This window comes from Bos javanicus, chromosome 10 (genome assembly GCF_032452875.1).
Source record: "Bos javanicus breed banteng chromosome 10, ARS-OSU_banteng_1.0, whole genome shotgun sequence".
Lineage (NCBI taxonomy): Eukaryota > Metazoa > Chordata > Mammalia > Artiodactyla > Bovidae > Bos > Bos javanicus.
Window position 1 is genome coordinate 59,721,745 of NC_083877.1, and position 14,595 is coordinate 59,736,339.

At 39.8% G+C, this 14,595-nt stretch overlaps 1 protein-coding gene across 6 annotated transcripts in view; it reads left to right on the forward strand.

The window, feature by feature from the left end:
- The window catches only part of ATP8B4 (ATPase phospholipid transporting 8B4 (putative)), a 348,133-nt gene that overhangs the window by 99,402 nt on the left and 234,136 nt on the right, over nt 1-14,595 (forward strand). For all 6 annotated transcript variants that reach the window (XM_061428804.1, XM_061428800.1, XM_061428806.1 and 3 more), the window contains one exon: nt 7,258-7,316. In XM_061428804.1, the coding sequence (XP_061284788.1) occupies nt 7,258-7,316 (59 nt within the window). The remainder of the gene's footprint in view (nt 1-7,257; nt 7,317-14,595) is intronic.

Below are 14,595 nucleotides of genomic sequence, written 5' to 3' on the forward strand. Positions count from 1 at the left end.
TCATGGCATCTGGTCCCATCACTTCATGGGAAATAGATGGGGAAACAGTGGAAATAGTATCAGACTTTATTTTCTTGGGCTGCAAAATCACTGAAGATGGTGACTGCAGCCATGGAATTAAAAGACTCCTTGGAAGAAAAGTTATGACCAACCTAGATAGCATATTCAAAAGCAGAGACATTACTTTGCCAACAAAGGTCCGTCTGGTCAAGGCTATGGTTTTTCCAGTGGTCATATATGGATGTGAGAGAGTTGGACTGTGAAGAAAGCTGAGCACTGAAGGATTGATGCTTTTGAAGTGTGGTGTTGGAGAAGACTCTTGAGAGTCCTTTGGAATCCAACACGACTGAAACGACTTAACAGCAGCATATATATATACATGCTAAGTCCCTTCAGTCGTGTCAGACTCTGTGCGACCCCATAGACGGCAGCCCACCAGGCTCCCCCGTCCCTGGGATTCTCCAGGCAAGAATACTGGAGTGGGCTGCCATTTCCTTCTCCAATGCATGAAAGTGAAAATATATATGTATATATATATTAGTGTGTATATGTCAATCCCAAACTCGTAATTTATTCCCCCCTCCTTTACCTCTTGGTGACCATAGTTGGTTTTCTACATCTGTGACTGTACTTCTGTTTTGTAGATAAGTTCATTTGTACCTTTTTTTTAGATTCCACATATAAACAATCTATGATATTTCTCTTTCTGTGCCTAACTTCATTCAGTATGACAATCCCTGGGTTCATCCATGTTGCTGCAAATGGCATTATTTTGTTTGTTTTTACGACTGAGTTATATTCCATTTATATATATACCACATCTTCTTTATTCCTGTCGATAAAGATTTAGGTTGCTTCCATGTCCTGACTATTGTAAATAGTGCTGCAAGGAACAATGGGGTGCATGTATCTTTTCGAATTATAGTTTTCTCCAGGTATGTGCCTAGGAGTAGGATTGCTGGATCATATGGTAGATCAATTTTTAGTTTTTAAGGGACATTCCTACTGTTCTTCATAGTGGCTGCATCAATTTACATTCCTACTAACAGTGTAGGAGGATTCAGTGGGGCCTCTTTTATAAGGGCACTAATCCCATTTGTGGGGGCTCGACCCTCATGACCTAATTACTTTTCAAAAGCTTTCAAATATTTTCATATCAGGGATTAAGTCTCAACATTTGAATTTGGGAGGAGCAGAGATAATCATCCTGTAATGTTGTGGTTTAGTCAGGCAATCTGGCAAACACCACAATTACTCCAGGAAGGCAGGTCTTACTAGGGCTTAAGTCAGCTGTAGGTGATGTGGAGGTTTGCAGCTGCTTCTCTCTTAGGCCTGAACACCCACTCTTGGTCTCCTCCCTCAGCATGTTGCCTGCTCTCTTCAATGGGTGAGGGCAGTGTGTGTAAGAGGGCCCAACTGGCTCAATTACAATTTAATTATTTTGATAATGCTCCCAAACTAAGGGTATCAGATAACTTATGTTCCAAACATGGGACACTTAAAAAATTATTATTATTTATTTGGCTGCCTCAGGTCTTAGTTACAGCATGTGGGGTCTTCATTGTGACACGTGCGATCTTTCCTTGAGGCAAGTGGGCTTCTCTCTTGTTGTGGCCCATGGACTTAGTTGCACTGTGATGTGTGGAATATTAGTTCCCTGATCAGGGGTCAACCCTATGTCCCTTGCATTGGAAGGCAGATTCTTAACCATTGGACCACTAGGGAAGTATTCCCAAACTGGGACACCCCTTAGAGTAAAAGGCTACCCTATTAATTATTCTGCCAAGCTAATAGGCGTAACTACAGCACACTCTCAATCTTTGTATTTATTGGCTGAATTTGGAACTTGTCTGGGGCACCATTGTGAAAAACCACTCTTCTAATTCTTTTGGCTAGCATTGTTCCTATCTTTTTCTTTTTTGGGCAACTTGATTCCATCTGATTTCTATTTTATTTTCTAGACTGTCTTTAAAATATATGAGCCTCTGCTAACTCATATTCTTATTTTCTAACACTGTTATGTTTTTATTCTTTAGAAAAATATTTTCTGTCATTTCAGTGGGACCTGAGAGGAAAGGGAAGTAGAAGGACATGTTATCTTGAACAGTGAGCTCTTTCATTTCACTGTGAACATATGCTAGCTTACTATATTCGATAATCCATGTGTATCACTTTGCTTCTTTTTGGAACCAGACACATTTAGTGACACCAGTTGTGCAGGAATGAGCTTACCTTGGTAAATGATAAATCCCTTGGTGAGCACTTTCCTTTTATTACTCTCCCATTTTGAAGGATGCCTATGAAGTGGCAGGCATTAAGTCATTGAACAGCTGAGCAGTTCTCAGTGGGCATTGTTTATGGGGAATTCGGTCTCGGCTTCCTCTTCTTGGCAGGATGTGACTTATTGCCAACAGGGGTTTATATCCCCTCACATACTGTTGTAGTACATGGAAGAATGTCAATTCCTACAAAGACAATTCAGGCCTAGCATAAAAAGGTAAAAGGCAGAAAACTAGGAATTTAAATCCAAAGCCAGATATTTGCAGGGCTTAAGGAATGGATGAAAATCTGCCAGAATTTTTTTCATGAAGACTCAGTTCAGAAAGAAAATGCTTACTGAAAGTATAGAAGTAAAGATGAAGACTTAATAAGATGAATTTAAAAATAAATAGGGACTTCCCAAGTGGCACAATGGTAAAGAATTTGCCTGTCAATTCAGGAGACTCTAGAGATGCAGGTTTGATCCCTGGGTTGGGAAGACCCCCTGGAGAAGGAAATGGCAACCCACTCCAATATTTTTGCCTGGAAAACTCCATGGACAGAGGAGCCTGGCAGGCTACAGTCCAGGGAGGTCACAAAGAGTTGGACATGACTGAGCTACCAAGCGAGCACATGGATATAAATAGAGGAGAGGACCTCCTGGCTCTAACAAAGTCTCCAGGGGCAAGAGCAGTGTGAACAGTAGGGAGAAGATCAAAAATTTCCCAGCTCAGAAATTACTCCTTTGGCCACTTTGGAAAATGGCTGTTTTCAGTCCTTAGGGAGCGTAGTTTCATGGAGACACTGGATAGGATATTTAGAGTAAGCAAAACTAGACACAGAACTATAGAATTCTGTGCTTGGATGTGCTTCATACAAATGTGTAATTTAAAAATGATCATCAACTGAATGTATATGATCTAAACTAAAGCCAGTTAATATGAGCACATTTGATTTTTTAATGTTTTATTTTATATTGATGTATAGCTAATTAACAATGTTGTGAAAGTTTCAAGTGGACAGCCATACATATACATGTATCCATTCTCCCCCAAATCCCCCTCCCATCCAGGCTGCCATATAACACTGAGCAGAGTAGCACATCTGATTTTTAACTTACAGCTAATCTGGAAATTACATACAGGATGCCAGTGGGCCAATAACATCAGTTGTTTTCCTGTCAGCAGTTTTACTATGCCTGGGGCGATGTGGGGAATAAAAACATCATCTAGCTTTTTAAGTTTTTAAGTCTCTTTAGCCTCCAAAACTTCATTTTGGGCTTTGATATTTTTGCTCTTTGTTGGAGAATCAACAAGAAAGAGAGGATTATGCTTTTACAGTCAGAGTTTGAAATCGTTCTTTCAGAGGGCAGTTGTTTGAGAGGTTGCTTCCTGGTGGGTTCTCAATTTCAGAGTTATACAGGGAACTGACTTTTTTCATTGGTAAAGAAGGAAGTCATGTAGGTGGCTATCAAACAGATAAATAAACACTCTACAAATGCTAGGAGTCCAATCATAACCAAAGAGAGGGTACTGTTTGTCAGGAGCAGTCCTCAGAGGTGAACTTCATACCTGAAAGCTGAGCCAACACGGGGGATGTAGATTCCTCTTAGACTTTTGGGAAATAGGAATCAGTTCTTATAAATCATGATGCCTGGCACATTGGGTACAGGTGGTAAGACATGTTCCTACCTTCCTTCTTTCCCTGCTCATCTCCCTTATCTTTATCTCCTTCTTATCTCCTCCTCTTTGTTTCTCTCTTGCTGTTCCTTTCCTCATCCCTAATATGTGCCTCCAAGTTACTTCTGCTCTCCAGTCACCTTTATCTCTGTGGTTGTGTGTACCTTCTCTAAAGCCAAACTCTTATCACATCCCTATACTTTTTACAATCTGTCACTTATCTAGGTGGAGAGCTGTGGGATAAGGGAATCCCAGGTTGAGATGGTCAGGGCAGTTACTAGGAGAGTCCAGCACTGACATCTGTTTGTTACTTGACTGATCTTTCTTCCATCACTTTCATTTCTCCACCATTATTACCCTTCTGTCAACTCTGAGAAAATGGAGTGGGAATTTTCTACTCTTACTACAGAAACATGCTCTGCTGGTGTTTCTGGGGCACTGTCTTGTTTTGCCCTTTCAGTTCAGTTCAGTTCAGTCACTCAGTCATGTCCGACTCTTTGCAACCCCATGGACTGCAGCATGCCATGCCTCCCTGTCCATCACCAACTCCCGGAGTTTACTCAAACTCATGTCCATTGAGTCAGTGATGCCATCCAACCATCTCATCCTCCGTCATCCTCATCTCCTTCTGCCTTCAATCTTTCCCAGCATCAGTCAGCTCTTCGCATCTGGTGGCCAAATATTGGAGTTTCAGCTTCAGCATCAGTCTTTCCAATTAATATTCAGGACTGATTTCCTTTAGGATGGACTGGTTGGATCTCCTTGCAGTCCAAGAGACCCTCAAGAGTCTTCTTCAACACCACAGTTTAAAAGCATCAATTCTTTAGCACTCAGCTTTCTTTATAGTTCAACTCTTAACATCCATACATGACTACTGGAAAAACCATAGCTTTGACTAGACGGACCTTTGTTGGAAAAGTAATGTCTTCGCTTTCTAATAGGCTGTCTAGGTTGGTCATAACTTTTCTTCCCAGGAGCAAGCATCTTTTAATTTCATGGCTGCAGTCACCATCTGCAGTGATTTTGGAGCCCCCCAAAATGAAGTTTCTCACGGTTTCCATTGTTTCCCCATGTATTTCCCATGAAGTGATGGGACCAGATGCTGTGATCTTAGTTTTTTGAATGTTAAGTTTTAAGCCAACTTTTTCACTCTCCTCTTTCACTTTCATCAAGAGGCTCTTTAGTTCTTCTTCACTTTCTGCCATAAGGGTGGTGTCTGCATTTCTGAGGTTATTGATATTTCTCCCAGCAATCTTGGTTCCAGCTTGTGCTTTATCCAGCCCAGCATTTCTCATGATGTACTCTGCATATAAGTTAAATAAGCAGGGTGACAATATACAGCCTTGACATACTCCTTTTCCCATTTGGAACTAGCCTGTTTTTCCATGTCCAGTTCTAACTGTTGCTTCTGGACCTGCATACAGATTTCTCAGGAGGCAGGTAAGGTGGTCTGGTATTCCCATCTCTTTAAGAATTTCCCACAGTTTGTTGTGATCCACACAGTCAAAGGCTTGTTTTGCCCTTTACAAATTTTAATTTCTGCAATATGATAATCTTTGGGTTTGTGGTCCTATTAGTTTGTTATTTGTACTTACTTTCAGGTGATATAGAGCTGTCCCCTGGCAGTAGACAGAAAAATTGGGCCCCAGAGAAGGGATAAGCTCCTTTCTGAAGATCCTGGTGAGCTGGAGTGAGGTAGAGAGAGAATGCAAAGATTGTGTCCCTTGGCCTCTATTCCCTGGGAGCCTGTGTATAGTCCCCTGAGTGCCAGACCAGAAGCCTGTCCCACAGGCCCAAGGTTTTATGTAGTTCTCTTTCTCAGAAAGACTGGGAATGTGTTTTAGTCAGCTGTCTGTGCAGTGCCCTGAGGATGGTAGTCTGCCAAGAACAGAATCTTTGATTTTTACAGTTCCATAGGATCCAGGAACACAAGGCTGTGGCTTTCAGAGCCAAGTGACCAAGGAGTATTCCCTGGGTGGCAGCTGTAAAAAACTGGGTCATCAGATATAGAAACTGGGGCACCAAGTGTGTTTGGACCTCCCCTCCAGGGGATCCTAGAACTCTGGAGTGTGGCAGAGGCGGAGTACAAAGATAGCACCTATTGGAAGATAAAAAGGGAAAATAGAAATAGGAAAACAAAAAGACAAGGAGAAAAAGAAAAAGAATAAAGGAAGAAATAAAAGATGGCACCCATTTGCATTAGCAAGGCAGAGGTAGAGCAGGGAGATTGTACCTACCAACTGCCATCTCTGGGGAGTATGCCAGAGGTCCCTGCCCCTAAGACCAATGTTTTAAAATTAGAATGTGGGTCTTTTTCTGGTGCTTTTCAAAAGGCTGCTTCTGTGCTGGGCCCTGGGGTGGGTGAGTCTGCCTGTAGGCACTTTAAAGAGCTGTGCTTCAGTTTGCCGTAGTCCTGCCTGTTGGTCTTTGAAGCAGATGCTTTGGAGGCTGTCTCTCAGGTACTCATCTGGAAAGTTGGGGTATGAACCCTTCGCTTCTCAGGTTGAAGCTCTGGGTTTTGAGTTCCCTTCTCCTTTGTATGGGGATGAGATTGTGTCTCAGACTTTCCTACCTGCTTTGATTGGTTTCCCTCTTGTTTGCCTGATGTGAAGGGCATCACTCAGCTAGTTTTTAGGTGTTTTTCAGAGGAACTTGTTCCAGGTATAGCTGTTGATTTGGTGTGTCTATGGGGAGGAGATGACTTCAAGATCTTTATAAGTTGCTACCTTGAGCTGGAATTCTGCATTTACTTTCCGAAGAGATTTGATTTTTTTGGCCATTTCCAGCTAAGGGCCGGTCTCAGTGTCCTGAAGATGTCAAGTTCCTCTCACTATGCATGGATTGTTTAGACATTTTACCATTGGCTCCATAACCATTAGGTCAGTGACCTCACTGGCCACTTCAATATGGTTTTGTTTGGCTATATTACGTCTTACAATTCTATAGCAAAACAAAATTTCCTTTCCAGTGTGGCATTTGACATAGCTTTTTTTAGAAACTTTTTAGAAACTACCTGAAGTTAACAGAAAGGGTCTTTATGGAGTGAAAGGGATATAGAAATTGGCGACACATACTGTTTTGCTTTATGGCTGGCGTTAGAAAGACAATGAAAAACACTTCAGCTTTCCATTTGGGGACTTTTCCGATACATGTTCCAACATTTAGGCTGGAAAAAAACCAATGCCCTTCAAATTTCAAAAGAAAGAATTCTTGCAACCTTGATGACAATCAAAGTAACCTATGTGATGTTAGTTTAATGAGTCGTATGTTTCTTTTGGTTGAAAATTTAATTTCTTACCTGATTTCTCTTTCTCTTTAGAAGTGGAACGGATAGTAAAAGCCAATGACCGTGAATATAATGAGAAGTTCCTGTACAAAGTGAGTAAAACACATATCCCGCACACAACCTGGGGTAGGTCTTAAGATAGTAGGATTCATACCTTCTAGAACTTTGACTTCACTAAAAACTTTGTTGGCCCATTTTAATAGCAAGGTGCCATATGTTTCAGATTTTTAAAAATAAATTTAGATTTTAGTAATGTTTATACACTTATTTTTTTACACATTAAGAATGATTGGTATTCATATTGGTATGGGAATAAGATGAAGTATCTTCTTAAGAATGATGCTTAGTTTATTCTGGTGCCCATTGGGCACTTGAATAATGTAAGGATACTATGAAAACAGGCCTCTATGGTAGTACTTTGTGATAGAAGTGGTGAAAGTGGCTGATGGGGGATGAATAACATTTGGGGATTTTCTTTAAGCAACTCAGGCTGAATGTGGAAAAGTGTATGTAGGAGAAAGTTCCCCAACCTGAATGATTGTATTTATCAAGTGAGCAGTGAGAATTATTATTTAAAATGTGTGAGCTTTAAGCTTGTACTGAACTACTTTAAAAAAAGTATTTATTGGGCACACAGGCTCTTTGTTGCTTCGTGCGGGATCTTTTGTTGAGGTGCACAGACTCTCTAGTTGTGGTGCTCAGGCTCAGTGGTTGCCCCAAGGCATGTGGGATCTTAATTCCCTGACTGGGGATCCAACCTGTGTCCCCTGCATTGCCAGGTGGATTCTTAGCTACTGGACCACCAGGGAAGTCCCTGAAGTACCTTTTTTTTTTAAGCAAGTTTTTTTTTTTTTTCATTTACATAAGTATTTATTGAACATCTACTAAGTGACTGGCACTATTCTAGAAACTTGGGATACACTGGTGAACACTGTGAATTATGTCACGGTGCTGCTGCTAAGTTGCTTCAGTCATGTCCGACTCTCATTAAAATCTCCTCTTTCCTTGACTCAACTTAAGTTGCTACATGGGCTTTTAAGATAAGTTCTAAGAAAGATAATTGGTAGAATTGATGCTGCGGTTGACATGCAGCCTATAAGACCTGGTATGATTGAGTTACTAGCACATTAACCAGAGTCTGAATTCACAGAGGGATTTGATGACTATTAAGATGTAGCAATGTGAGTTTCTTGGGACAAACTTTAGCAGTGTCCATCCAGGAACTAGCTAGAGGAGAGAGAATTTTGGCCAATGGATTATTTTTAGTATTTGGTTCCTTTTGGGAGGTCATTTCCATATGTGTAGATGAAAGCATTGGACGGCTCTAGCTCGATACCAACAGAGATAGCTAACCACTCCTCTTCTCATGCTGTGCTAATTACCTAACTTGTGATTCTCTACAGGGAGATTCTCTACAGCACACTGCCTCTATGACAGATTTCTCATTAGAATAATACATGGCAACTCTGATTTTATTCATTTATTTTATAAACTTGGTTAAAGTAAGCCTCCCCATGAGAGAAGGAATCTCTCTCAGAAGGCTAATGAATGTGCTAGTGGGAGGATGGCTTTCTTCATGGTGATTATTTCCACTCTGTGCAGCCTCCTGCCATCTGGTCATTTAGCCTGGCTGGTGATCACTAGACTTGGCCCCATGCCTTTCTATCCATTTTATAGCCAGTTCCTTAACTCTTAAGGATGACCCTTGAAAGCCTTGACCACCAAATCCTAAATAAGAGGAGTAGAAATCTATATTTTAAGATCTCGGGGGAAAAGTTCAGTAATCTACTACTGGGTAATCATGCATTTACATATTTGGCTATATCCTTATTTTTCCAATATGTAAGAAGTATTTTCATTCTGTGAGTAGTGACTGTATAAGGAAAGCCATATTTTTTATGTTACTTGTAAGATGATACTGTCCTTTATAGTTATTTTTACTTAATTTATATAATATTTAAAACTTAGAGAAAAGTACAGGAAATAATATATCACCTGTATGCCCACTACACAGATTAAATAGGTAGTAACCATTTGCCATGCTTGCTTCATCTTTCTTTTACTATTAATAATAATACGCCAATCATAACAGAGGTTTTTATTTTCTTGAGCTTGCATGATATTGAACAGAAGCACACAGATGTGTGTGTTTTCTGTTGGTCTTCTTAACAGTGACAAGGCAGTAGAACAATATTCTGCAGCTGCAGCAGATGGAATAAGGCAGCTTCATCTCTGAGTTTAAACATACTAAGGAAAAAACAAAGCCCATTAAGGTCTAGGAAAACCAAGAATGACACCAAGAGTTGAGAGAAGGAAGCTGCAGAGCAGAGAGGGGCATGAGTGTCCTGGGTCTAATGACCCTTCCCATGGCTCAAAGGGGATAAGCCAGGCCCTCCTACAGTGAACAAGGGTCCCTACCAGACCTGGCTGATGGTGTGTTGATTTGGGAACTCCCAATAGGATGTCTGGCCACACATGAGTTGTAGGACTTTTCTCAGCCTCAGTCTATTCAGATAAAAATTACAGATAATAAGTGTAGTGATTTCATAAACTTATTGTATGGATTAAAGCAGAATAACAAAAAGTGACCCCATGAGCTATTCTTTATAGAGATAGTATTTGAATCTATATCTATCTGATTTTAAGGATTTTTAAGCACTTCATACGTGGGCTATCCTTTTAGGTAAGGCAGAAGCCATGGGCCTTTCGCTCAGTCTCGCGTAGCTTTAAAGGATATTACCTCAAATGGAAATGGGTTTTTTAAAAAATGTGCAGATCTCAGGCACTAGTAAAGTAATGCTTAAAATTCTCCAAGCCAGGCTTCAGCAATACGTGAACCGTGAACTTCCAGATGTTCAAGCTGGTTTTAGAAAAGGCAGAGGAACCAGAGATCAAATTGCCAACATCCACTGGATCATCGAAAAAGCAAGAGAGTTCCAGAAAAACATCTATTTCTGCTTTATTGACTATGCCAAAGCCTTTGACTGTGTGGATCACGATAAACTATGGAAAAATTTGAAAGAGATGGGAATACCAGACCACCTGACCTGCCTCTTGAGAAACCTGTATTGCAGGTCAGGAAGCAACAGTTAGAACTGGACATGGAACAACAGATTGGTTCCAACTAGGAAAAGGAGTATGTCAAGGCTGTATATTGTCACCCTGCTTATTTAACTTATATGCAGAGTACATCATGAGAAACCCTGGGCTGGAAGAAGCACAAGCTGGAATCAAGATTGCCGGGAGAAATATCAATAACCTCAGATATGCAGATGACACCACCCTTATGGCAGAAAGTGAAGAAGAACTAAAGAGCCTCTTGATGAAAGTGAAAGAGGAGAGTGAAAAAGTTGGCTTAAAGCTCAACATTCAGAAAACGAAGATCATGGCATCTGATCCCATCACTTCATGGGAAATAGATGGGGAAACAGTGTCAGACTTTATTTTGGGGGGCTCCAAAATCACTGCAGATGGTGATTTCAGCCACGAAATTAAAAGATGCTTGCTGCTTGGAAGGAAAGTTATGACCAACGTAGACAGCATATTAAAAAGCAGAGACATTACTTTGCCAACAAAGGTCTGTCTGGTCAAGGCTATGGTTTTTCCAGTGGTCATGTATGGATGTGAGAGTTGGACTATGAAGAAAGCTGAGCACCTAAGAATTGATGCTTTTGAACTGTGGTGTTGGAAAAGACTCTTGAGAGTCCCTTGGACTGCAAGGAGATCCAACCAGTCCATCCTAAAGGAAATCAGTCCTGGGTGTTCACTGGAGAGACTGATGTTGAAGCTGAAACTCCAAAACTTTGGCCACCTGATGTGAAGAGCTGCCTCATTGGAAAAGACTCTGATGCTGGGAAGGATTGGGGGCAGGAAGAGAAGGAGACGACAGAGGATGAGATGGTAGGATGGCATCACCGACTCAATGGACATGCGTTTGGGTGGACTCTGGCATTGGTGATGGGCAGGGAGGGCTGGCATGCTGTGATTCTTAGGGTCGCAAGGAGTCAGACATGACTGAGCAACTGAACTGAACAGATCTCGGTGAGAATGCTCTTAATAATTGATGAAGTAATATCCTTCCCTAAAGGCTGAAAGGGGGATGGGGATAAACCGAAAATTATAAAAAATATGAAAGAAAAAATGGCAAAGCTTCCTCAAATGTAGTAGAGAGAATGTTTCAGGATAAGATAAACCACAGCTTGAATCCTTTGCTCTCTTTCTCATTTACTAACTTGTGATTTCAATATATTTATTTTTCTGCACATCATTAATTTTACCTTTGAAATGGGGCATTTTCCTTAGAGGATTATCTACCATAGGGTTAAATGAAATAATTTATATAAATGTTTGATAACGGTAAGACTAGGTAGTATATGTTGGATGTGTACTATGTACCACATCCTAGGCTAAACCTTTTTTATGAATTTTTTCTTTAACATGTTTGTGGGCAAGTATGCACAGTCAATTTTAGATTTCCTATAAAGTACTGGGTAAAGTAAGATATCAGTGAAAATGGCTTAGGAAGACACTGAGAAATTGGCTGAAGTTACTTTTTGCAGCAGATATCATGTCAAAAAGTTAGCAAGTCTGTGATACTAAAGGTGTAGAAGCTGCTGATAAATTATGCAGGGAATGCAATATGGAGATGCAGATGCACCTAAAGCAAGAAGACTAACAGTGTGAATGACTATGATTGTAGAGTACACCCCACTCCAGCCTGCCAACTAAGCCATATGAAAGTGCTAGTACTTAATACTCTGGGCAATGCATTTGATAAGTTCAGGAAATAATCCTGATATTCTTAGTATGGATATTGACAGATGTATGGTTAACTGTGATGACAGTAACAAAGTTAGTATTAATAATGATAATAGGTTACACATATGTAAGTGCTTACATGGTTCTAAGCATTCTATTATAGTAAACTGATTTCATCTCACAACTCTATGAAGGGAGCACTTTACTTATCTCACTTTTATTTAAGAAGACATTGATGCACAGAGGTCTCAGGTGATTTACTCAAGGTCATAGAGCTGGATAATGGCTCATATTCTTAAAACTGTGAGTGTAGTTGTGAACCAGGTGCTTTGCACATATAGCTAATCTTCCACAAACCCCACGATACTGGATGCTTGGGGCTAGTGCACTGGGACGACCCAGAGGATGGTATGGGGAGGGAGGAAGGAGGAGGGTTCAGGATGGGGAACACATGTATACCTGTGGCGGATTCATTTTGATATTTGGCAAAACTAATACAATTATGTAAAGTTTAAAAATAAAATTAAAAATTAATTAATTTAAAAAAATTTTTAATTTTAATTTAATTTATTTTATTTATTTTTTATAATTTTTTATAATTTAAATTTATAATTTAATTTATTTAATTAAAATAATTTTAATTTAATTAATTAATTTTTTAAAATTTTATTTTATTTTTAAACTTTACATAATTGTATTAGTTTTGCCAAATATCAAAATGAATCCGCCACAGGTATACATGTGTTCCCCATCTGAACCCTCCTCCCTCCTCCCTCCCTATACCATCTCTCTGGGTCGTCCCAGTGCACCAGCCCCAAGCATCCAGTATCGTGTATCGAACCTGGACTGGCAACTCGTTTCTTACATGATATTTTACATGTTTCAATGTCATTCTCTCAAATCTTCCCACCCTCTCCGTCTCCCACAGAGTCCATAAGACTGTTCTATACATCAGTGTCTCTTTTGCTGTCTCGTACACTGGGTTATTGTTACCATCTTTCTAAATTCCATATATATGCATTAGTATACTGTATTTATGTTTTTCCTTCTGGCTTACTTCACTCTGTATAATAGGCTCCAGTTTCATCCACCTCATTAGAACTGATTCAAATGTATTCTTTTTAATGGCTGAGTAATACTCCATTGTGTATATGTACCATAGCTTTCTTATCCATTCCTCTGCTGATGGACATCTAGGTTGCTTCCATGTCCTGACTATTATAAACAGTGCTGCGATGAACATTGGGGTACACGTGTCTCTTTCCCTTCTGGTTTCCTCAGTGTGTATGCCCAGCAGTGGGATTGCTGGATCATAAGGCAGTTCTATTTCCAGTTTTTTAAGGAATCTCCACACTGTTCTCCATAGTGGCTGTACTAGTTTGCATTCCCACCAACAGTGTAAGAGGGTTCCCTTTTCTCCACACCCTCTCCAGCATGTATTGCTTGTAGACTTTTGGATCGCAGCCATTCTGACTGGCGTGAAATGGTACCTCATAGTGGTTTTGATTTGCATTTCTCTGATAATGAGTGATGTTGAGCATCTTTTCATGTGTTTGTTAGCCATCTGTATGTCTTCTTTGGAGAAATGTCTGTTTAGTTCTTTGGCCCATTTTTTGATTGGGTCGTTTATTTTTCTGGAGTTGAGCTGTAGGAGTTGCTTTTATATTTTTGAGATTAGTTGTTTGTCGGTTGCTTCATTTGCTATTATTTTCTCCCATTCTGAAGGCTGTCTTTTCACCTTGCTAATAGTTTCCTTTGATGTGCAGAAGCTTTTAAGGTTAATTAGGTCCCATTTGTTTATTTTTGCTTTTATTTCCAATATTCTGGGAGGTGGGTCATAGAGGATCCTGCTGTGATGTATGTCAGAGAGTGTTTTGCCTATGTTCTCCTCTAGGAGTTTTATAGTTTCTGGTCTTAGGTTTAGATCTTTAATCCATTTTGAGTTTATTTTTGTGTATGGTGTTAGAAAGTGTTCTAGTTTCATTCTTTTACAAGTGGTTGACCAGATTTCCCAGCACCACTTGTTAAAGAGATTGTCTTTAATCCATTGTATATTCTTGCCTCCTTGTCAAAGATAAGGTGTCCATATGTGCGTGGATTTATCTCTGGGCTTTCTATTTTATTCCATTGATCTATATTTCTGTCTTTGTGCCAGTACCATACTGTCTTGATAACTGTGGCTTTGTATTAGAGCCTGAAGTCAGGTAGGTTGATTCCTCCAGTTCCATTCTTCTTTCTCAAGATCGCTTTGGCTATTCGAGGTTTTTTGTATTTCCATACAAATTGTGAAATTATTTGTTCTAGCTCTGTGAAGAATATTGTTGGTAGCTTGATAGGGATTGCGTTGAATCTATAAATTGCTTTGGGTAGTATACTCATTTTCACTATATTGATTCTTCCAATCCATGAACATGGTATATTTCTCCATCTATTAGTGTCCTCTTTGATTTCTTTCACCAGTGTTTTATAGTTTTCTATATATAGGTCTTTAGTTTCTTTAGGTAGATATATTCCTAAGTATTTTATTCTTTCTGTTGCAATGGTGAATGGAATTGTTTCCTTAATTTCTCTTTCTGTTTTCTCATTATTAGTGTATAGGAATGCAAGGGATTT